Here is a 25,482-nt window from a genome sequence, read left to right as displayed (position 1 = left end):
GTGTGGGTCCATGCCTAATTTCTGCCATACTAATTTCCAATTATCCCAGCAGTTTTTATCAAATAATGAATTCTTTTCCCAGAAGTTAGGGGCTTTGGGTTTGTCAAACACTAGATTGCTATAATTGACTATTCTGTCTTGTGAACCTAGCCTTTTCCACTGATCCACTAATCTATTTCTTAGCCAATACCAAATGGTTTTGGTGACTGCTGCTTTATAATATAATTTTAGATCAGGTACAGCTAGGCCACCTTCATTTGATTTTTTTTTTCATTAATTCCCTTGAGATTCTCGACTTTTTATTGTTCCATATGAATTTTGTTGTTATTTTTTCTAGATCAATAAAATATTTTCTTGGAAGTCTGATTGGTATAGCACTAAATAAATAGATTAGTTTAGGGAGTATTGTCATCTTTATTATGTTCGCTCGGCCGATCCAAGAGCACTTAATATTTTTCCAATTATTTAAGTCTGATTTTATATGTGTGGAGACTTTTTTATAATTTGGTCATATAATTCCTGACTTTCCTTTGGTAGATAGATTCCCAAATATTTTATGGTATCAACAGTTATTCTGAATGGAATTTCTCTTTGTATCTCTTGCTGTTGGGTTTTGTTGGTGATGTATAAAAATGCTGAGGATTTATGGGGATTTATTTTGTAGCCAGCTACTTTGCTAAAATTATGAATTATTTCCAATAGCTTTTTAGTAGAATCTCTGGGGTTCTCTAGGTATACCATCATATCATCTGCAAAGAGTGATAGTTTGGTTTCCTCATTGCCTACTCTAATTCCTTTAATTTCTTTCTCAACTCTTATTGCCGAGGCTAGTGTTTCTAATACGATATTAAATAATAATGGTGATAGTGGGCAACCTTGCTTCACTCCAGATCTTACTGGGAAAGGTTCCAGTTTTTCCCCATTGCATATGATGCTTACTGATGGTTTTAAATATATGCTCCTGACTATTTTAAGGAAAAGTCCATTTATTCCTATGCTCTCAAGTGTTTTTATTAGGAATGGATGTTGGATTTTATCAAATGCTTTTTCTGCATCTATTGAGATGATCATGTGGTTTTTGTTTGTTTGGTTATTGATATAGTCAATTATGCTAATAGTTTTCCTAATATTGAACCAGCCCTGCATTCCTGGTATAAATCCTACTTGGTCATAGTGTATTATCCTGGTGACAATTTTCTGTAATCTTTTTGCTAATATTTTATTTAAGATTTTAGCATCAATATTCATTAGGGAGATTGGTCTATAATTTTCTTTCTCTGTTTTCAGCCTACCTGGTTTAGGTATCAGTACCATATCTGTGTCATAAAAGGAGTTTGGTAGGACTCCTTCAATCCCTATTTTTTCAAATAGTTTATATAACATTGGAGTTAATTGTTCTTTAAATGTTTGGTAGAATTCACATGTAAATCCATCTGGTCCTGGGGATTTTTTCTTAGGGAGTTGATTGATAGTTTGTTCTATTTCTTTTTCTGAGATGGGACTGTTTAGGATATTTACTTCTTCCTCTGTTAGTTTGGGCAAGCTATATTTTTGGAGGTATTTTTCTATTTCATTTAAGTTGTCGAATTTATTGGCATAAAGTTGGGCAAAGTAACTCCTAATTATTGCTCTAATTTCCTCTTCATTAGTGGCGAGTTCTCCCTTTTCATTTTTAAGACTAACAATTTGATTTTCCTCTTTCCTTTTTTTAATCAGATTTACTAAGGGTTTGTCTATTTTGTTGGTTTTTTCATAGAACCAACTTTTAGTTTTATTAATCAATTCAATAGTTTTTTTACTTTCAATTTTGTTGATCTCACCTTTTATTTTTAGAATTTCAAGTTTAGTGTTTGACTGGGGGTTTTTAATTTGTTCCTTTTCTAGCATTTTTAATTGCAAACCCAATTCATTGATCTTCTCTTTCTCTATTTTATACAAATAGGCCTCTAGAGATATGAAATTTCCCCTTATTACCGCTTTGGCTGCATCCCATACATTTTGGTATGATGTCTCATTATTATCGTTTTCTTGGGTGAAGTTATTAATTATGTCTATGATTTGCTGTTTCACCCAATCATTCTTTAGTATGAGATTATTTAGTTTCCAATTATTTTTGGTCTACTTCCCCCTGGTTTTTTGTTGAATGTAATTTTCATTGCATCGTGGTCTGAAAAGGATGCATTTACTATTTCTGCCTTACTGCATTTGAGTTTGAGGTTTTTATGTCCTAATATATGGTCAATTTTGGTATAGGTTCCATGAACTGCTGAAAAGAAAGTGTATTCCTTTCTGTCTCCATTACATTTTCTCCAGAGATCTATCATATCTAACTTTTCTAGTATTCTATTTACCTCTTTGACTTCTTTCTTATTTATTTTGAGGTTTGATTTATCTAATTCTGAGAGTGCAAGGTTGAGATCTCCCACTATTATAGTTTTACTGTCTATTTCTTCTTGCAGCTCTCTTAGTTTCTCTTTTAAGAATTTAGATGCTACCCCACTTGGTGCATATATGTTTAATATAGATAGTGCTTCATTATCCATGCTACCCTTTAGCAAGATATAGTGTCCTTCCTTATCTCTTTTAATTAGGTCAATTTTTGCTTTAGCTTGATCTGAGATCAGGATGGCTACCCCTGCTTTTTTGACTTCACCTGAAGCATAGTAGATTTTGCTCCAACCTTTTACCTTTAACCTGCATGTATCTCCCCGCTTCAGGTGTGTTTCCTGTAAACAACATATTGTAGGATTCTGGCTTTTAATCCATTCTGCTAACCGCTTCCTCTTTATGGGGGAGTTTACCCCATTCACATTTATGGTTAGAATGACCAATTCTGTATTACTTGCCATCTTGTTAACCCCGGTTTATGCTTTTCTCCCTTCTTTCCCCTTTCCCCCCTTCCCAGTATTAAGCTTGTGAGCACCACTTGCTTCTCACAGCTCTCCCTTTTTAGTATCCCTCCCCCCGCCTTAGAGTTCCTCCCCCTATCTTACCCCTTTCCCTCCCAGTTCCTGTATTCCCTTCCGCTTAGCTTATTCCTTCCCTTTTCACTTTTCCCTTCTCACTTTTCAATGAGGTGGGAGAAGTTTCACCATAGATTGAATATGTCTTAAGATTTTTCACTTAAAGCCAATTCTGAAGGCAGTAAGATACCCACTATATTCATCCCCCTCCATTCTTTCTCTCAGATATAATAGGTTTCCTATGCCTCTTCATGAGATGTACTACCCCCACTTTACCCTTTTTCTGGTACAATGTCCTTTCCACATCAATTTCTAGAACAAGGTATACATGTATTCTTTATACATCTATATAGTCAAAATATAGTTCCCAAGATTAATCTTTACCTTTTTAGATTTCTCTTGAGTTCTATATTTGTAGATCAAACTTTTTGTTAAGTTCTGGTTTTTTCATCAGAAATAGATGAAATTCGCTTACTTCGTTGAATGTCCATCTTCTTCCCTGGAAAAAGATGCTCATTCTCGCTGGGTAAGTTATTTTTGGTTGCATACCAAGTTCCTTAGCCTTTCAGAATATCATATTCCAGGCCCTTCGATCTTTTAATGTGGATGCTGCCAGATCCTGGGTGATCCTTATTGTGGCTCCTTGATACTTGAATTGGGTTTTTCTAGCCGCTTGCAATATTTTTTCCTTCATCTGAGGGTTCTGGCATTTGGCCACTATATTCCTTGGTGTTTTGATTTTAGGATCCCTTTCAGTGGGTGATCGATGAATCCTTTCAATGTTTATTTTTTCCTCTGTTCCTATGACTTCTGGGCAGTTCTCTTTGATAATTTCCTGGAAAATAGTGTCCAGGCTCTTTTTTTCATCATGTTTTTCTGGAAGTCCAATGATTCTCAGATTGTCTCTCCTGGATCTGTTTTCCAGGTCTGTTGTCTTCCCCAGAAGGTATTTCACATTTTTCTCCATTGTTTGATTTTTTTGGATTTGCTTGACTGATTCTTCTTGTCTCCTCGAGTCATTCAATTCCACTTGTTCAAGTCTGATTTTCAGTGAAGTATTCTCTTCACTCACTTTTTAAAAATCTTTTTCTAATAGTCCAATTGAGTTCTTTTGTTCTGTGGAATTTTTTTCCATTTCGCCAATTTTGTTTTCCAGTTCACCAATCCTGTTTTTCAAGGATTTTACTTCTTTATCCACTCTCTCTTTAACTTTCTCCAGGCTCTTTTGCCAAGCCTCCCTCTCCTTTTCCCAAGCTTCCCTCTCCTTTTGCCAAGCCTCACTCTGCTTTCCCCATTTTTCTTCTAGCTCCCTTGTGAGAGCCTTTTTAATCACTTCTATGAGGTTCATCTGTGCTGAGGAACAGACGATCTCCTCCTTTGGGGATTCACCTGGGGACTGCCTGTTTTTAGTCTCCTCAGTATTTAGAGTCTGCTCTCTATCTGTGTAGAAGCTGTCAAGGGTTAAAGTCCTCTTCAGCTTCTTGCTCATTCTGTCTATTAATCAGAGACAAACTACCAAAGAAAAACAGAAAAAACTGGAGTCTTTCTTTGGGGGAGGGGTTGGGTGTGTTACCGAGCTTCCTCTACAGACTGCAGGGGGCAGCAGTGAGGCACTAGCAGGACTGTGCTGCGCCTGCGCTCTGAGATCCCAGAGCGTGCTGAGTCACTGTGGGGGGGGAAGGGAGGGGCGGCCAGGTCCCGAGAGACTCCAGCTGTTTGGGGTTGTATTCTTCAGCCCCGGTGTTTTTAGCTTCTCTGCTGGGCTGCTGACTTGCTGCTGGAGTAAAGTATCCAAACCTGTAGCGAAGCTCTCCCCGCAGAGACGGCTGCGATCACTCCCCACCCCCTCTCCAGTCTGCTCCCGTGCTCTCACTGCCGCTGCCCTCAGCCTGCGCCCGATCTAAAACTGCCCCAGCCCTCCAGTAAAGACAGACCTTTCTTGGCGGATCTCAAGGATGGCTTCTCTTGGTAACTATTTGTGGGTTTTTTTTCAGTCAAGCATTGATTCAGAGGCTTGTAATGAAATGGATAGTGAGAGAAAGCGCGGAGCTTATGCAACTGTGAGCCTCCTCTCCGCCATCTTAACCGGAAGTCTCGCATTCATTTTTTTAAAAATTGAAGAGGAACCATTAGTGGACACTGTATCCTAAATATGATTCTTGGTGCTTGTAGGTACTGTTGTTATGGTAGACATTTTGGAAACTTGGGAACCGAGGTAATGATTATAACCTAGTAGAATTCATAATACAAGTGAGGGCATCTGAGTATAGACTAATAGTCAGACTAAATGTGGAGAGAACACATTTCAGTTATCTCAATGAGAAAATGTCTGTGATCTGAAGTTCTATGACATTAGTCATCTCAGGTTAAAAAGGAAGATTCAAGAAAGTAATTCAGTAGTCAAAAAGAAAATTATACCAATGAGGAAGAAAAAGAGGACTTATATATATAGACTAATGAGACTAAAATCTCAACCACTATCTCAAATACATACATTCTATGTGCATTAGAAGGAAGAAGCAGCATGTAACAGATTACCAAGAGAAAATCTGAAATAGTCTTTCTTGCAAGGACAGTTTCAAGAGAACTAAATAATAGCAATAATTGATTTTGGTAATAAAATTAGATTTTTAAAAATGTAAATTTTTTTCAGTTTTTCTTGATTTTAGCTCATTTGAAAGAAGGTGATTGAGGAATGGATGAGAACTTATCTTGGGTTGATGGAAAATGGTAATTAACAGTAGTAAAATGTCTGCCCAATTATTATGCCCTTCCTTGTTTTATCTTTCACCAGAATGAGTTTTGCAATAGAAAACACACACCCACACACACACACACACACACACACACACACACGCCAAGAAAATCAAACCCAACCAAAACAGAACAAGACAACACAACAGCAACAACAAAAACCAGCATCAGATAAGGAATTTTTCATTCTGTGTATAAATCAGATGATGAGCTGTCTATAAATAAACTCTCATTTAGTCAAATAACCTTATCAAATGGACAGGTACCAGTTAATCAGACCAGGGCAACAATCAATGTAGCCCAACATAAAGAATGGGATCAACTGAGTATAATCACTGAGGCAATTTCAGGCTTTTTGTCTGTGTTCATAAAGCAGATGATCTCTTCCTTTTGTGAACTCTTTTTAAAATTATTTTTACTGATTTTTAATTCTATTTTAAGAAGTAGGCAAATTTGATAATTTGAAAAAACTATTACTACTACTACTACTGCTGCTACTGCTGTTGCTACTATTACTATCACTACCACTGCCACTGCTGATGCAGATACTACTACCACTCTTATGATTATTATGCCCTCTGATGCACCAAGGACAAGCAATACTTTGGTAATTGACTTAATGTTGCATCCAGATTAAATAAGACATCAATTAAAATCTAGCCTGAGATATTAGACAACTGTGTGATGTTGGGGAATTCACATAAGCTATATTTGCCTCAGTTTCCTCTCACATTTGTCTCAGTTTCCTCTCATATTATATGGGGACAATAATTTACTAATCTCTGAGGTTTATTATGAGGATAAAAAAATTTATATATGTAAATTAACTAGCAGAGAGTGTGGCACATAATATGTCCTCTGGAAATGTTAATTTTACTAAAAAAGAAAGTTGCTCTAATCATAGCTATCATTAGTAAAAACAAATAGTAATTGTGTTATATAACATAATTATCTAACATATATAATGTAAAATATGTGATAAAATGGGCAATTATAAAATAATAATTTAAACGCCACTATTTCTATTACTTCTATATCTATTAGTACTTCTTTTTCTCTCTACTATTACTACTACTACTACTACTACTACTACTACTACTACTGCTACTGCTGTTGCTACTATTACTATCACTACCACTGCCACTGCTGATGCAGATACTACTACCACTCTTATGATTATTATGCCCACTGATGCCCAAGGACAAGCAATACTTTGGTGATTACTACTGTAGTATTACTGTGTTATTAGCTGTATTCTTTAACTGTAGCAGCACATGTCCTTGAATACTCTACATTTTTTTTGTGTGTGCTGCAAATCACGGTTTGCTATATTATAATAGTCTTCTCTTAAATATAATGTTTTCTAGGAGCAGTTTCTTGGGGGGCTTCTGGAGGCAGCCTTCGTTTCAGTTCAGTGTAATCACCCCAAATGCAGCCAGGAGTTAAAGTCCAAATCCTTTCTTGTCTCCTTCACTTGGGGCTTGGCTACTTTTTCGTAGAGGCCTTCTGTAATCTTGGTTCCAAGAGCTTAAGCTGCCTTTTCTGGCTTGTGAATCTTCTCGACTGAATCCTGGCTGAGGCTCCAAGAGCTTGTAGTGGGCTTCTATGTCTGGCCCTGAGAGCTCCTTGCTTATATGCCATACACTGAGTATACACCAATCATTATATCACTCGGAAACCGTTATTTGTTGTAGGATTAAATCAATGCTAAACTAGATTTAATCATTGTCTCCTCAATTCCACTTACTTAGCACCTTATAAGAATCCTAACATCTAGAAAGAAAAAAAAAGATAGTTTAAAAATCAAGTGCTGAAGTGTTAATGATGTGTATAAAACTTAGAAGAATATCATAGGTACTGATGTTTTGGGAGAGCTACTGACTTGTGCAGGGATGGTCTTTTCCTCCTGATTTTCTAAGTTGTCTTTGCTAGAAAATTATTTCACTCCTTTCTTTTTCTACTCCAGAATTTGTTTTGAGATATTATTTTCATGCTGTTTTGAGGGGAATTTGATATATATCAGATAAACTGTGCCTTTAGTCTGTTATCTTAGCTCTTAATTCTGTTCATTTTTTAACAAAAAGCTATTTCTTTTATTGTATTTTGTCTTGCTTTTACTCAAGATGTTTTTCTTGTATCAAAATCATCTTTCCCCAAGTTTTCTGCTACTTTTCTTTTTTCTTTTTTAGCTATACCAAGAATTTTACCATCCTTGTGTCTAATCTGAATTTTCATTTTAGGTGTTGCTTGATGCTGTTTTTGCATTGTTGTCTGGATTTTGTGTCTTGGTCATTTCGGCCACCACAAGAGTTTTTTTATGATCAGGTCCTTTTTTATTTTTTGTTCATTTTCCCAGACTATTTCTTGGTTTTAAACTTTATCTTAAAATGGGTTGTAATATTGGGGTAGATGTGGGAGGCACTGTTTCAGGTATAGGCTTTTTCATGTAATTCCTTTAAGAATGTGTTATAGGAGTCTACATGTTATTGGATCCTCTATTATGCTTTTCTCCAGGGAGATATGCATCGACTGCTCTCTTTAGTATCTGGCCTTTGCCCAAGAATCAACATTGCTCTTCTAGATTTTCAAGCAGAAGCACTGCCTTGTTTTTAAATTGTGACCAGGATGCCTCCTCCTTTACAGATCAAGCACTAGTGCTCCTCACTACCCTGGAAGGTCTTTGGACTGAGTTCTGTAAGCCATTGCAGCTGCTCTTGCAGTGGTCTTCGATGCTCTTTGTGTTTTTATACTGGCCACTCTGATTTAGGCCCCAAAGAGCTGCCACAGACCTTTCCTTCCAAATTTGTAAGTTGTTTTGAGCTGAGAAAATGTTTCATCATGATATTTTATTGACTGTGCTGCTCCAGAATTTGATTTGAGGCATGATTGAAAAAAAAATTGAGAAAATTCAATTAAATTGTTTTCTCTAGTCAGCTATCCTGACATTGCCTGAGAAATAATTTTTAATGATCTGATTTCAATGATTTTCTTTTATTTAAGCAGGATGCTTTAAGTTTACTAATGTACCCTTTCCCTCTTTCCTTTATTAGCTTATACTCTATTTATGATACTCATGTACAGATCAAACTAAATATTCCCAACCATATTTCCTACTTTTCTCTTCAAGGTTCTTTTAAAAATATTTTATTGTTCCTGTCAGATGTGCTGATTAATTCTTTCATGTTGTCTCTTTATATTTCTCTAGTAACTTAAAGGGCCATGTTGATTCTCACCCTCCCACCCCCCTTACAAATGACTTGATAAAAAGGTTCAGGCAGAGAATGAGATGAATAAATACTATTATGAAAACCTTGAACATGAATTTGCACAGACTTTAAGATGCAGTAAAACATAGCAGGGCAAAGAGTGCTATGGTTGGTGGAATCAACAAAAGTTGGACAGGACTCAATGACTGAACAAGAAATGTGTATTCTTTCTTTTCACTCTAGAATATTAAAGTCTTACCAGGAAATTTCTCATCGAAAACAATGCAGATTTATTTTCTGTTTTTCAGCCTTCTCATTCTACATTTTCTACCTCTCTGGGAATTTTTCTTGAAAATTTTCCTTGACTAATGAAAATCATAACCTGAGTGATGCAAAAAAATCTCTGGCTTTTGTTGAAACCTCTTCTTCTCAAATCTTTCTCAGATTATATTAGTTTTTCATTTTCTTAACACTTTGTCATTTTGAAATTCCTTTCATAATTTCTTCTATTAGAATCATTATCCTTCCCATGTCCTTTGAAAAACAGAATTTTCCAAAGGATGAACTGCATCACTCTGAATGTCAAATTCTCCTTTATTCTTAAGTTGACCTTATCAACCACTTCAGAGATTTATATTGTATTTTATTAAAGATTCTTTTGTTCAAGGAATGAGATTTCCTCTAAAATTCAGTCCATCATCACATATTTCTTAAGCACCCACTGTGTATTAGGATATATGTTAAGTTTTAATGTTAAATTTTTTTAAAAATATGCCCAGTTTTGAGATTCTCAAAATCTAATAATGAAGAAGTAGTAAGCTTTTGCTTCTCAGATGTCTTTACAATATGTTGAATATTTATAATATATAATTGGTTACTGGCTTTGCTATTTTTCCATTGCACTTAACTTGCAAGGAGAAAGAGTTCAGAGCTCTAAGAGGAGCTTAAAAAGGAAAATGACAACTTTTTGAGTCTTGTTTTCCATTGATAGGCAATCCTGGGACGTGGGCATAAATCCTTCTTTCCCCAAAGACTTACAACAACCTATCCTTGCCTTCAGCTCCACCACTTTCTGAAGTGTATCAATTCTGTCACTAATGCCAGTGATGAGTCATGTTGGAATGGAACCAAGCCAGTTGCTGAGGCCTATGATATCCTAAATTATAAATCCTTCCTGATCAGGTAGAGACACTGGTCAAAGTGGGTGAAGTTTATCCTCTTGCTCAGAGATTTACCATTAAGGAAGAAGAGATAGATTGGCCAGAAGATTTCCAACAGGTAAGGTGCCAATGAATATGAATGTTATCACTTTGACTTTTTAGCTTCCAGGACACTTGTTATTTCTTCGTTGATACCAGGATGTTCCCCAGAGACACTGAAAATGTTTGTGATAGGGTATTAAAATCCATTTCTTCTTTTTTTGCTCCGAACAAAGGAGTTATCTGATTTTGTTTTTTTTTTTCACTCTCACTTGCACATTCTTTCCAGCTAAGTTACATAAAGATCTGAATTGTTCATACTAAGAGAATCTTGAAATATACTAAATCAAATGGTCAACTTTGAAAAATAATAATCAGGTACAGAGTAGAGGAAAATTATTCTCCAAAGGGACCCATTTACAGAACACTACCAAATATCTGGATTCTTATAAGTATATAAATAATTTAATCTGAGTTTGTGTCCTCAAGAAAGATAATGGCTTTTTAGAGATTTTTAATTTAAATGCTATGGTTGTATATTCTCTGCTGATGTCAAATATATACAGTTTTATCTGTCTATGTAATTGAATAAATTAGATCCCATCCTTCACAATAGTCTCATAAAGAGACTCCAATGGTCAGCCCAAGAATTAGATCAGCCAATCTTACTTATATTTAATGAAGCTGAATTGTATAATTAGTATATTATGGTGAATATTCTCTACAGTCATGATTCTCTGAAACATTGTAAGTACTTTATAAAAGCAAAAAAACCCCACAGTATTTTGGTGGGGGGGAATTAACAAAATGTCCCCCCCCCCTCATGTGATCAATGAATTGTTTTAGTATAACCAATTAAAATGGAATGAAGTTTAGATTTAAAGTGGTACTTTTGGGGAAAAAATAAGCCAGCAAGATATTCCAATGAGAAAATATCAAGGAGCTTGATTGTGCTTAGGGAACAATCTGTGCAGGTTCACTGGGGATAAAATGATGTGAAATGGAAGATGGAAATATACATTCTCCAGTTAGAATTAGACCATTCTTGTCCTGCAGAACTGAAATTATTTTTTTCTATCTGTCTTCTATAGGAGAGCTTTGAAATCATCATTTCCTCACTAAATCCCTCTTTCAGCAATCTTTCTTTCAATATTTTTCCCTTTCTCTCTGGAAATACAGACTCCAACTTCCATGTGCAGTGTGAAATGTGGTCCTGGATTCAAGAAAACATCTCTTGAAAACCAACCCATCTGCTGCTTTTCTTGCACCCCATGTCCTGAAGAGAAGATTTCCAACCAGACTGGTAGGTTCCTAAAGATAAAGTGTCCTTCTCCCAAAGTAATAGACATTCTATTTTGTTAATCTTAAACTGAAGTGACCTTTGCTTGGCAAAATAATAATTTCTGAGTTAAAATAATACTGGAATTAATCAGTCCCTTGCATTCCATGTGCTTTGTGGTAATTCCTATAACTATCAAGAGAAACCCCTGGTTCAAGATACCAAAAATCTATCTGAGCAGAATCTACCAGGATTTTATTACCATGGGAATCCTTAATATTTCCCTGACCTTGTGTCTTAATTGTAATTTTCCTCATTCCTCTGGGAAAACTTAATCTAAAACTTATTTCTAAACTTTCTCACTGGTAAAGGAAGTATAAATAAAACAAAACTTACAATCTAAAAAATATCTAAGTACAGAAGCATTTGGTTTGGGAATAGGAGTCTAGCCTCTGGAATTAGTCTTCATGAATATTTTTAAGACTTTCAGATTAACTGGAGTTGTGGTGGGAGATTTTGTTTTGAAAAGCTTTTTTCAGGAGGTTAGAGTCCTGACTATAGGAAACTTGGATCCCCAAAAACCGAATAAAAATTGGCCATACCCAATCTGGTCCTACTGCAAGTGAGGTTCATTTTCAAAGCTAATGAGATCTGGTCTTTATTTGCTTTGTAATTGGTGTTGCTTTGTAAAACGGTATGTTCAAAAGTTTAATTTTTTTTTTTGTTTTATGGTAGCTTATCTTTCACTGAAACAATGTCCTCTCTCCATTTAACTCTCTGTATCTCTCTGTCTCTGTCTCTATCTCTGTCTCTCTCTCTTTCTCTCTCTATCTCTTTCTCTGTCTCTTTCTTTCTCACATTGCAGTTACTCTTGATGTCTGCCCTTTGGAATTCTTGGATTTTTATTTTCATTTCTCTTAGGTCTGAATAATAAATACAGAAAAATAGTCCATTTCTCCTTTTGTTTTAGTTGTAATTTATTTCATTAAGGTGCTCTTTGTAATTGAGTCAACATGAAGACTTTGAATAGTTCCAAAGATATTGTGATATTGCATGCACTTTTGCACTTATTTCAAATAGTATTTCCTTTTCTTTATAACTCTTTTCATTATATAAAAATTTAGAGATTTAATAGATTTATGTTGTTGTTTGCCTTATGAATTTATTAATTTTATGTTAGTTCCTTTGCTGATTCCTTATTATTTTTTAAATAAACCATTATGTCATTTGAAAATAGAGATAGTTGGACATCTATTTTTTCTGTCTTTTTGTTTAAATTTCTTTCATTTCAATGTCCTTAATACCATTTCCAATGCTGTAGCATTTAAGGAGAAGATTGATCAGCTGAATTTCATTCCTATTCTCACTGGGAAAAATACTTGCGTATATCTTTGCATAATTTGATAGCTTTTAAAAGATGTATTATTATGCCATAAAAGTTCTTCTTTGCATGATTGTAGTGTTTTCAGAATAAGCATTTGTTTTCTTTTCTTAATTTTTTTTCTTTATAAGATAATTTTTGTCTTCAAGTGACATCATTTTTCTAATGTTGAACTACTTCTGTATCTCTAATATAAATAGAAATTGCAGAGAATGAATTGCAACTTGGATGAATCACTGGAAACCAATGCTCAGGGTGTATTTAAAATTTTTTGAATAGATATTAATACTTTTAAAAATATCAACTGTATTTTGTGCCTCTTTAATTTGGATAGTGTGCTTTATTTGCCTCATGAAATGTATCTGGTAATATCCTTTCTTAATTTTTGAGAATAATGATGGTGATATTGTACAATTTTAAAAAAAGGTTTATGTAATTCTCCAGTGAATCAAGAGTTTCTCCTTCCTTGGGTGGTTCCTTACAAATAATTCAGTATTTTCTTTTTTATATAATAGCTTTTTATTTTCAAGATATATGCAAAGTTAGTTTTCAATATTCACTCTTGCAAAACCTTGTGTACCAAATTTTTCTCCCTCCCTTCTTCCCACCCCTCCCCTAAACAACAAGTAATCTAATATATGTTAACCATGTGCAGTTCTATTATACATATTTCCATATTTATCATGCTACACAAGAAAAATCAGATCAAAAAGGAAAGAAATGAGAAAAAGGAAAAAAAGTAAGCAAATAACAACAAAAATGTAAAAATACTATATTTCAATCTACATTCAGTCCCCATCGTTCTTTTTCTGGATGCAGATGGCTCTTTCCATCTCAAATCTATTGGAATTGGCCTGAATCACCACATGTCTCAAAGTCGATCATTACATAATCTTGTTGTTGTTATGTACAACGTTCTCTTGGTTCTACTTACTTCACTTAGCAACAGTTCATGGAGGTTTCTCCAGATCTTTTTGAATCATCCAGCTGATTGTTTCTTGTTGGAATCCTAGTGTTAACTCAACTTGAAACAAGGCGATCAAGGGAGATGTTAGAATCCTAGTGTTAACTCAATGGAATTGATACAATGCTTGTGTTCACACCTTTAGAGAGCCCAGATAAGCAAGAAGTATTTAAGTACTCATTGGAGTTCACATGTTTGGGAGATTTCAGAGTTTAGTATGAGATATCCGAATTCACACCTTCCTTGAAGCTCTTAGGGCCAGAGAGCACTCTAGGAGAAACCTATAATCCCATTCTCTCAGAGGAGATCATATATAAGAAGCAGACAGAGGCTCTCTTGGGGAGTTCAGCTGAACTAGATTGAGAGGGGAGCATCAAATGAGTTCAGCCAGAAGCCCTCTCTTGGAGGCAAGAAAGATTCATTACAACTTTCACCTTGGTGCTGGCTGGAGGCTGAAGAAAACAGAGGCAGAAGCAAAGGACAAAGCTGCAAGAGCTCTTAGAACCAAGGAGAAAAATAGGTCTCTAAGAAAAACTAACCGGGCTATTTTGGAGGAAGCAATAAAAGATCTGAACTTTTAACACCTGGCTGCATTTGGGTGATTATTACTTTTAACTGAAACTAAAGCTGCCTCCAGAAAATCTCCCCGAGAAACCTGCTCCCAGAGAGAACCATTATATTATTATTTTAAAGAAGAAAAACACCACATCTTGGCACCCAACATGGGATGTTGGAATCTTAGTGTTAACTCAACTGTTTCTTATAATAATATTTCATAACATTTATTTACTATAACTTCTTCAGCCATTCTGCAATTTCTGGGCATCCACTCAGTTTCCAGTTCCTTGCCAATACAAAAAGAGTTGCTACAAACTTAATTCAATATTATCAGTTGATATTGGAATACTTAAAATCTTGGTCTCCTGGTAGTTTGAATATTTAATATATATTTTTTAAAAGAATTGTTTACAATTCATAGGCTGTCTGAATTTCCTGAAGAAGGGTATTTTTTATTTTTATTTTTTGAGACAATCAGGGTTGTATGATTTGTGCAGGGTCACACAAGTTAGTAAATATCTGAAGTATTTCAAATCAGTTCTTTCTGACATCCAAGGTTGCTACTGCATCAACATGCTATCTAGCTGTCTTAACAAAGCTATTTTCTCTATAATATTTCCACAGAAATTACTAAATTTGACATGTTCCTCTTATTGAAAAATGACTTAGCTGGAAGCCAAATTACTGGTTGACAAAATGTTTTTTATTAAATAACTCTGAGAATCAATGTTTTCCATAATTTTTCACAGTTGTCTCTTTGACTTTCTGTTAGAATTCTTACAAGGTGCTACATCAGTTATCTAATTTAGCATGGTACTTCACAGTTCTCTAGCTCACTAATGTATTTAGTATTTATTGGAGTTCTACAAGATTTACAAGTCAGAGAGGAGTCCAGGAGATTCACAAATCAGAGAGGAGTCCAGGAGATTCACAAGTCAGGAAGGACAAGCCCAGTAATCCACAAGCCCACTCTCAGAGGCGGAGTCAGATTCATTGCATATATCATTTTTGTGCTGGCTGGAGGCTTTGGAGTCAGAGTTGAGCTAGAGGCAGAAGCTGGAAGAGCTAAAGGACTAGCAACAAGAGATCTCGGAACCAAGGAGAGAGATAGGCCTGTAAGAAAACTAACTGGGCTATTTTTGGAAGAGACAATAAAGGACTGGATTTTAACAGCTGGCTGCATTTGAAGTGATTATTATATTGAACTGAAACTAAGGCTACCTCCCGAAGCCCCGCAAGAAATCTACTCCCAGAGAAGATTATATTTAGAGAGATTCACTCTTTGGCCCAATCTCATAAGTGTAAATAAATCTTAAAGTAAATGTTGGTATTATTCATTAACCATGATGCAAATAATGAAAGAAATATACATATAAGTACAATATAGAAGAAATAGGCCCTCTGAGAGTAATAGTACTAGATGCTGGAGCAATAATGTACATATAGCTAATAAGAGTATAACACTAACAATTGGGAAACCTGAAGGAGACAAGTTTGAAATCCTCATTTCCTATAGTTGGTAACCTAGGGAAATATTGTCATAAATGCACAATATATTTTCTGCTTTATAAACTTCAAAATTGCTATGGAAAGTACTTTATTTGAAGAAAGTTTGATTTGCATAATCAGAATCATGCTCCATAAGAACCCAGAAGATTTGTAGTTATGACCTTACTTTCAGAAAAACACATCAAAAAGTCTTTTTAGTCTAATTTTAAAAACTAATTCTTGGCTTTCATTCATGATGAAATTGACAGAATTACTGATTTGACAATGTCTCATTTCTGTTCTGAAAATATTGGATTAAATATAAAGTGACCATTTAGGACTCATTGTAAGTGATTTCTAGTTGAAATGAATTGTAGAGCTTAATTTTTTGTTTAGTTATAGAACAAATACATTCAGCATATTATTTAATCTATATGTGGAGAAATGACACTACTGACATGTCTTTATTTTATTCAACCTCTAAAATTCTTGTCCTTCTGACTTAAATGAAGTCCAAAATGAGATTGAAATTAAAGTGGAAAAAATAAAACTGTGCTTTATAGGTGACAAAAAACTGATCAGTCAGGAATATAGCATGATTTTATTGTTGTTCACAGATGCAGAGGAGTGCCTGCAGTGCCCTGAAGATCAATATCCTAATAAGGAGAGAGATCACTGCCTCCCCAGGACTGTGACCTTCCTGGCCTATGAGGAACCTCTGGGAATGACTCTGGCCTGTGCAGCCATCTGCTTCTCCCTCCTCACTGTGCTGGTCCTGGGAGTCTTTGTGAAGCACAGAGACACCCCCATAGTCAAAGCCAATAACCGCAGTCTCAGCTACACTCTGCTGGTCTCCCTCAGCCTCTGCTTCCTCTGCTCCTTGCTCTTCATCGGCCATCCCACCACAGCCACCTGCCTGCTGCGACAAACCACATTTGCAGTTGTCTTCACAGTGGCTGTTTCCTCTATTTTGGCTAAAACCATCACTGTGGTTCTGGCCTTCAAGGCCACCAGACCAGGGAGCAGGCTCCGCAGGTGGCTGGGATCCACAGCATCTTACTCTCTCATTTTCACCTGCACCCTCATCCAAATGTGTCTCTGTGGCATCTGGCTTGGGACATCCCCCCCCTTCCTGGAGATGGACATCCACTCTGAGCCTGGCTCCATTATCATCCAGTGCAATGAGGGCACTCTTCTCATTTTCTACTGTGTCCTGGGCTACATGGCCTTGCTGGCCTTGGCAAGCTTCACCGTGGCTTTCCTGGCCAGGAACCTGCCGGACACTTTCAATGAAGCCAAGTTCCTGACCTTCAGCATGCTTGTGTTCTGCAGTGTCTGGATCTCCTTCCTGTCCTCGTACCAGAACTCCAAGGGCAAGGCTATTGTGGCCTTGGAAGTCTTTGCCATCTTGACCTCCAGTGCCGGGATTCTCACTTGCATCTTTGCTCCCAAGTGCTTTGTGATCCTTCTAAGATCAGAACAAAATACTCAGGGGATACTTAAAAAGAAAGCTACTCCCTGAGAAACCAAGTCTTCTCAAGCTCATCAGTCATAGTCAAGGAACTCTTTTGATCCAGTAGTCATAAATAAAATATGTTAAATGTATCTGATTCATTTGCCTGTTTTCTCTAATATTCATCTTTTTATTTGAATATAATACCATTTTGAAAGCATACTTTTGCCTGATTTTAGAATAGAGGTGGAATGGGATCAGTTGCTGTTTTGAATTATTTTACACATAGCAGACAATACGTGAATAACATTTTTAAATATTGTGGAAAACAACTGTGGAATTTAAGTAAATGACTATTTGGTTTCCAATTCTAATATTTAGTAAGTCCATCCAGCATTCTGAATCATTTATTTGTTACTTGCAAAATTCGAACTTTAATTTCCCCCCGGTTTGCTTGAATTATATCATTAACAAATATTTTTGAGCGAATTGAACATAGCTTTGAGAGAAGATTTATGAGAGAATACTAAGTAGTTTGATGAGTAGAATGGTTTCTAACCAGTGAATATGTACTCGAAGTTATTTAACCTCTTACTTTTCCATCAATTATGTAATTGTAGAGTGATCATTGGATATAGAAATCTGTTCCAAAGTCTTATTATTTTCATCAAATACATTTTGTAACAACACCTTGGGCATATAAGTAGTTGATTGGCAGGGAATAATAAAAATAAGACAATAATAATGCAGGAGTAATAATATTCTTTTCTTCAAGGAAATTGCTTCAATTAGAATATTTTGGTGATCATATTATTTATTCATTGCATCATCCATTATTGCGACCTATCATCTCTTTTATTTTTTTTTCTGAGATCTTTGAATGTATCTCTGGGCTTAGATACTTCAAAGGAAAATTGATTGATGAAATTCTGTGATCTCCTCTTTTAAAAAAAAAACATATTATCAACTGTAGCCATTGAAATCATTTGACATTTGTTAAACATAAAAATGTAAATCAATGACATAGGGAAACGGAGACCTAAATTCACCTGAACTTGGTAAAACTCAGCTTTGAGAGTTGAATGTAAAGAATTCTGAACTCTCCAGAATTCACAATTTGGAATTATGGGTCAGGAAAAGACTTTTGCTAGTCCCTGGGACTTGTAAATGGCAAATATATCAATTGTTCCAGAAATCAATTGAGGTTATTCACTAGAAGGTCCAACATTGAAGCAGAATCTTTAAAAAATCAGTGTACACAATGGAAAGATAAAACTCACTGGAAAAGATGCTGATATAGAGCAATATTGCAGGCAAAAAGAAAATTATATAGGAGAGAATAAGATGGGTGGACAGTATCATGGGGATAAAGAATAAGTTGGGCAATCTTTGAGAGATAATGGAGGAGAGAAGTTGATGTATTGTAGTCTGAGTCACAGAATAAGACACTACTATATAACAATAACAATAACCACCACAACAGCAACAGTGTCATGGACAAAGTAATTGAACAAACTTTTAAGAATTTTCATAAGACAAGATCCCCTCAACTAGTTACATTTACAAGTGGATCCTGGGATTTGGGTCCTTTTGGTTGTTGTTATTTTGTTGATGGTATATTTTTCTTTCTCTCTGTGTGGGTTTTTATTTTTTGAGAAGCAATTGCAGTTAAATGATTTGTGTAGGGTCACACAACTAGAAAATGTCTGAGGCTATGTGTAATGTGAGGAAGAATATTTGGAACATATGGAACTGCCTTTGTATGAGTAATGGATACAGTTAAAAGGTGAGGGGAGTAGCAAGCAAAATGAAAATAATAGAGAACTTTTTCCCCTAGCGCACGATCTCAGGCCCACTTATTACCAAGAAAATAAAATTATACTTAGAATTACAAGAGGATGGTAATGTATATTATACAAAGTCTGGGCAAAAGCATGATTGATATTTGAACTGAAAAGGAGATATGAGTGAGAGAGACCCTGGAACTATTCTACTTATTTAAGTAACAAATTCTTTCCAGAGACATTAAAATGTTTCAATTGAATCAACAGGAAAGAAATAGGAGCAACAAATAAATATTCCAAAGAGTTTGATTTAATTATAAAATTAAGAAAAAGTGTTCTCCCCTTTGGTCAAATTGTCTGAAAGAGAAATGAACTTTTTTGGGGGGAATGAGTTTTTCCTCCTTAAAATGTTTCAAGTAGAGACTTAGGAATTGCTTGATGGAGACATTGGAGAAAGGACTCATTATTTTTTCCATTTTATTTTAGTTTGACTCTCTAGAGTTTTCAAGATATGATAACAAGTCATCTGCCAAAAGTGATAGATGTATCTTCTGTTTTCCTTGGTCCTTAAGATACTCTTCATTCACTGGCCTTAATAACTGAAACAGGGATGGGAAATTGTATGGGCTGAAAGATGAAAGAAAGGCTCTTCAATTTGACCCAGAATTGGAGGTTTTGTGAATTATCTGACCAACACTATGACAATTTAGAATGAGAGAAACATGGAGATTATTCATGTGGTATGGCATGTTCTTCACTACTGCTGGAAGTAAGGAGATCCCTTCACCTCACCCACAGTACTTGCCAAATAAATTGCAAAGAACTGAGCTCCACAATTTCTAAATCTACAGAAGACAAAAGAAGTGTATCCTTCTGTCATGCTTGTGAATGAATTGTTGGAACAGGAGAAGCTAGTGTGTGTGAGAATGTTTAGAGTGTTGGGTTATTGAGATTAGCTTCCAATAGATTTTCTCTAATGATTATCTAGGGACCAGACTTTTTATCTTTCCTGCATTTGAATTTTTAATTTTTCATATATTTTATTTGTCTTGGAAAAAAACTGCCCTTGAAAATACCACTCCTGTAACCAATGATCATCCTTCCAAATTCCACAAGGGACTTTGACATTTGCAAGGTCATGACCTAGGCCATTGTAAAGGATCTAAAATGGAACAGAATTGGCGAAACTCTTTTTTGATGTAGACTCACAATCAGAGGTGAAAGAGGAAGAAAACCATGTTCATTAATTTGCTCTGGCAGCTTAGAAATAAAAGCCTATTATGTGAGATAATTTCATTGTTTTCTCCCAGAATTCAATCATAAATGAAATAAAAAGGGACAACTATGAAGGAATAAGATGCAGTATTTAAGTCATATGTTATTCCTACATCATCCATAGAAGAGATTACTATCAGGTTAATGTTGTGAGTACTCTGTACTAAGGTCAAGAGTAGAAGAGAAATGTATCCTTCCAAGAAAAATCTGGGTTTCTTTTAAGGCGTTGTGTCCCTTTTGCCTCAGATTGGTGTATGTGATGGAGAGCATGGACCACAAAATATATTGCATCGTAAACATTAGAACTCAATTTCGTTATGCTTATGGCTTACATTGGTTAAGAAAACATACTTTGGTTAAGGAAAGTCCTTTTGAACACACAAAATATACCAATTTGGCAAGTCTTTGTTTTGAACATCTGCAAGCAAATACTGAGTCTTAGAAAGTCTTTAGGAAAATATCTTCAGGATTCATACTGGGATTGAAGCTTTTTATAAAACCTGGAATCTCCATTTGGGTATGAGAAAATAGTGTTATTCCATGGAAATAGCCAAAATGTTCAATATTAGAAAATGAGGAAAAACGCCAAGAAGAGGTGGTGAATTATACCATCCCATAAATTGTAAAATCAGCGAATATAATAGAAAATTGATGGAGTTTGTATCTCCATAGATGAAAATCACATTTGATGATGGTACCATGATTTCAGAAGAGAAATCAAAATCTTCATTCTAAAGTTTTTGGGGCACTAGGCTTTTTCATTTAATTTTAAGTTCTAATAGGCTGGGGAAGATTTGGGCCTATCTTACCTGTTAGAAGAGAGTAAATTACAGTCGCTTGTGGAAGGGGACCAGGTCAATAATAAAGAAGAAGAAAACCAATTGGATCACAGACTAACCACTGTTAATTAATATAATAGTAAAATACTCATTTTTCTCATGTTTGAATTGGAGTCCGCTCAGCCTCCTTAATCCCATCCTCACTAAACCAACATTAAATGATTTATCTATAATAACAATTCACCAGATCAAAAATAGATTTCAATATTCCTTTCCATACATTGTGCTGGCACTAAAGATCATTGAGAACATACCAGTAAATCAATGGTCCTCTTACTATTTCCTCTCCTTCCATAAATTGTGATCACAACCTTCAGAGGCCACATTTCTCAGGAAACCAGCTACATTGTGATATTTGAATAATCACCCATCACCAAGAATGGTGCTTTATTAGAATGGATGTTTCTCAACTGAGGATGGGACAATGATTTTGTTTTGCTGAAAGTCTTTGATAAAATAGCCACTTCAGTCTTGGTCATGGGCCCTTTCTCACTTTCCTTTCCAGGCGGAACAATCAACTAATTACCTCAGGGCTGTCACTGGGCAGAATCAGCAGAATCTTCATTGGATCATTCTTCTCCTCAGCTTCCCCCTAAGCTTCATGCACTGTGAAAGCATGCTGAGGGTCAGGGTCACAGAAGAGTGAGGGAGGAAAATGGATGGAATGGAACAGAAAAGAAACATTAAATCATATCTAGTCCACATTCCCTTCTTTTTCAGATAAAGAAATTGAGGAAACCTGACAAGGTCAAGATCACATGATATGAAGCAGCTGAAGTTTTGATTTCAAACAAATATTCCTTGCACTGCTGCCCAATCCCTCCCATGATGATGAAGGGAAGAAAAGAAGGCCACAAGGAGAAGTTCTTTGGCCTTGGGAATTGTGTGCTTTCCTGACTTAGGAGAAGTGGAGCCAGGGATTCCCCACCAAAATGTTGTACTATTTGTTCTACACCTTTGGCTCATCTATGCCATCTCGCTTTTGGGCTGACTCCAGGCAGGAAGATAGAACAAGATACCAAATGTTGGACTTCTTTCTCTTCGTACTTATGGGGACCCTCAGAAAGACTGTGTAGCCTCATTGTCAATTTAAATGCACTCACCATCGCCTCACTAACCAGTTTATTCAAATTACTATTTAGTTGACTTCTCCTGCAATTACCTTCACATCAAGACCACAAAAATCATACCCATTTCCCTTTTTCTCAGAGAAATGTGGAGCCAATGGATCCAGGTCCCAGGTTTTTCTCAGTCCAAAAACTATAAAAATCCCTACCCCAATTTTCTGCTTTCCTTTTAATCTTGACTACATTAACTTTATCTGTACAAAATTTTTGTAATGTAATATAATCTAAATGATCCAGTTTACACCTTTGTTCTCTATATTTATTCATAAACTGTTTCCCTATCCATAAGGCTGATAAATATTATGTTTCACGTTCTTCTAATTAATAATAAATCTTCTAATTTATAATAAAACTCTATTCCTGCATTAGTTGTTAACAAATCAGGAATGATTTTCACCTGTCAAAGACACCCCCTTTTCCCAAAAAGATTTAAAATTTCATTGATGTGCATGCTTTTGTCTTTGGTTACTAAGAAAGACCATGGGCCATCAATTTAATGAATGCTTGCTAAATTAATTAATAAATTGATCATGAATAATTCAGAAATTCAGTTCTCTGACTTTTCATTCAACTCACATGTGACACATTTTTACCTTCTACAATCCTTAATTGCCTGTGGTTGAAAATTGCTTTACCTATGATTTCCAGGATTGAGGTAACAGGCGAGAGTTGTGAGGGCTATGAATGGTCAATCTAAAAAGATTATTGAGTATTCCATTTTGTCTATTTTTATTTGTTCATTCATCCATGGTTGACTGTGTACTTGAAATAATCAAAGCATTGTGGTCATTGATATCAAGGCTAAAAAACTGTAAAATTCATCTCAGTCTGGGAATGAGGGCCTAGAACTTGTTACTATCATTCTCACTTTCTGCCCTAGTCAGATTACACTGTTCCCTGACTGATGCAACATTTGGTAATTTGGGGCCATTACAGAAATTGAGCTTGGTGAGAATGGAAGTACTCCTCTGAAAGCCCCCTAAAATCTAGCTTGAGAAAGATCAGAGAGATGGAGGCATCTCAAAATGGAAGCTTTGAAGGCTCTAGAGACTGAAGGCAGGAACAGAGGTTCCCAAACTTTTTTTTTTTTTTGGTTGAGTTTTTGAAGTTTTTAAGATGAAAGATGCAGATGCAGAATTTCTGGGCTAGATGGTCCCCAGAGACTCTCACTCTCAGACTCTGATCAACATATTTGTCTGATTTGCACCCAAGAGATGAAGACAGACCACTTTTCCTTATCCATCCACAGGGAACAAGGAGAATAATATCCAGGAGGCAAAAAAATCAGATAAATATGCTCTATTCATTCAAGCTTTTGTCTTTGTCCTACACAGAGGCCCACTTCATGTCTCACATTCTACTTTCCCAAATGGGAGAGACTGTCCAAAGCTTGAACATGTATTAGGACAGAAAAATCATAGATGCAAGATATGATCTCCAGCCACCTTATACTCCCTTACTCCTGGGCTCTTTAGAGATTTGGGATATGGGCTTGTGGAAAGTGGGACTCTCATCCTCTATATTATTTTTATTTCTGATTTTGCAGATTTTCCTTTTTGAGTACCAGATGATGAAGACTCCTTGCCACATAAAAAGAATTTACAATCCCACATATAGAAAAGAAGGAGACCTAATCATTGCTGGATTCTTCTCGCTTTTTATGAAGGTAGAGAATTATATGGGAAAAAATTCCTTCAAAGAGTCTCCCTTCTGGATTTTTGCAGAACCAAAGTGAGTAGTTACTTTTTTCTGTATTTTGAATTCTACCTTTGAACAGTGATGTACATAAAAGGCAGTGTGAATATGAACAGACACTACATATATATAGATTCATGTACATATACAAACATGTATAGGTTTCATATAGAAACATACACATGTATACACACATAAATACGTATTTGTATGAATGAATGAAGATATATATATATATATATATCCAATCATTTGTACACTCATAATTTTACCAATCTGAAACTTCTTACACTCATTTCCCTTCCCCCCACTCAATCACTTTTTATAAGAAATGGTCACTTCTTCTGTGAAGCACTTACATGGCCCCAATGGCTCTTCTGCCACGTATTTCTTTACATTTTTACAAATCTCCTCATATTTACACAAAGGATTTTCATAAGGTATAGTGTTTGGTCTGACAATTCCTGATCTGTGAATCACTCTCTGATTCCTCTCTTGATCAACTGAAAACTTCAAAAGCTTTTAAGCTCTTTGTATCTTGGTCACCATGTAAATATCTACTACATGTGGTATCTCTCATCATTTTTGTGACCTTTTAAATAAAGCCCCAAAGACCTCTATACCACTCTCAATGTTCCACACCTATCTCTCATTTTCATACTTTTAACAATGCTATCCCTCATTCTAGGAACGCAATCTCTCCTCAATTCCATATCTCAGAATTCTATTTTTCATTTAAAATTCAGCTCACTTGATCTGAAGACATTTCTGCTCCCCTTGAGCTGTTAATGATCCCTCCAAGTTATATTTGATCAACTTTGTCCCTAATGTACTGCTTTATGTAAGGGCACATTTTCTGTTCTGACCAAAATATCCTGTTTGAGGTTTTTTTCCTCATTTGTCTTTCTATTCCCATGACTTGCAAATGCCTGACATCTAGTAAGGGACTCAGAAATGCATGTAAGCTCCTCGATATCACTTCTTAAACATTTCAACTTCTGCTCCTTGGGAACTCCAATTTCTATCTTTTCATTTACTACATTGAGTTGGAGACCATTTTTGTAAATTCTCTTCCTTATTCTCATTGCCTTCTCTGCTGACAGTGATGATCAGTCTCTCCTCCTTGGTATTCTATTTTCTCTAGTTTTATGGACTATTTTTCTCCTTTTCTGCTCCTTCTTTTCTTGTTTCAATTTCTCTGTCTCCTTTGCTGAATCTTCCTGAGATCATACTGTGTAATTATAGGTGTCCCTCAGGGATCTGTTATCTAATCCATTCTACTACTTCCCTTGTTATCTTATCAGCTTCCCTGAATTACTTAGCATCTTTATGTTATTATTTCTCACATTTACCTAACCTGATCCAAACTTTCTGCTCACTTCACAACTCATATCATCAACGATCTCTTAGATATCTTGGACTAAGTGCCCAGTGGACATCTTCAGTTCAAAAATCATTATCGTTTGCCCTACTTACTTCCTACTCACCCTATTGATTTAGAGGCAACACCATCCTCT

The 25,482-nt window shown here is 35.7% G+C and overlaps 1 protein-coding gene across 1 annotated transcript in view; it reads left to right on the top strand.

Annotated features, from left to right (window-relative positions):
• Window positions 1–17,314, top strand: part of LOC127541692 (vomeronasal type-2 receptor 26-like) — a 29,292-nt gene extending 11,978 nt beyond the window's left edge. Inside the window, exons 5-6 of the mRNA XM_051966907.1 lie at window positions 11,258–11,425; window positions 16,410–17,314. Coding sequence (XP_051822867.1) covers window positions 11,258–11,425; window positions 16,410–17,314 — 1,073 coding nt within the window. The remainder of the gene's footprint in view (window positions 1–11,257; window positions 11,426–16,409) is intronic.
• The last annotated feature ends 8,168 nt before the right edge of the window (window positions 17,315–25,482 follow it).

This window comes from Antechinus flavipes, chromosome 6 (assembly GCF_016432865.1).
Source record: "Antechinus flavipes isolate AdamAnt ecotype Samford, QLD, Australia chromosome 6, AdamAnt_v2, whole genome shotgun sequence".
NCBI lineage: Eukaryota > Metazoa > Chordata > Mammalia > Dasyuromorphia > Dasyuridae > Antechinus > Antechinus flavipes.
This window is presented reverse-complemented; position numbering and strand designations above follow the sequence as displayed.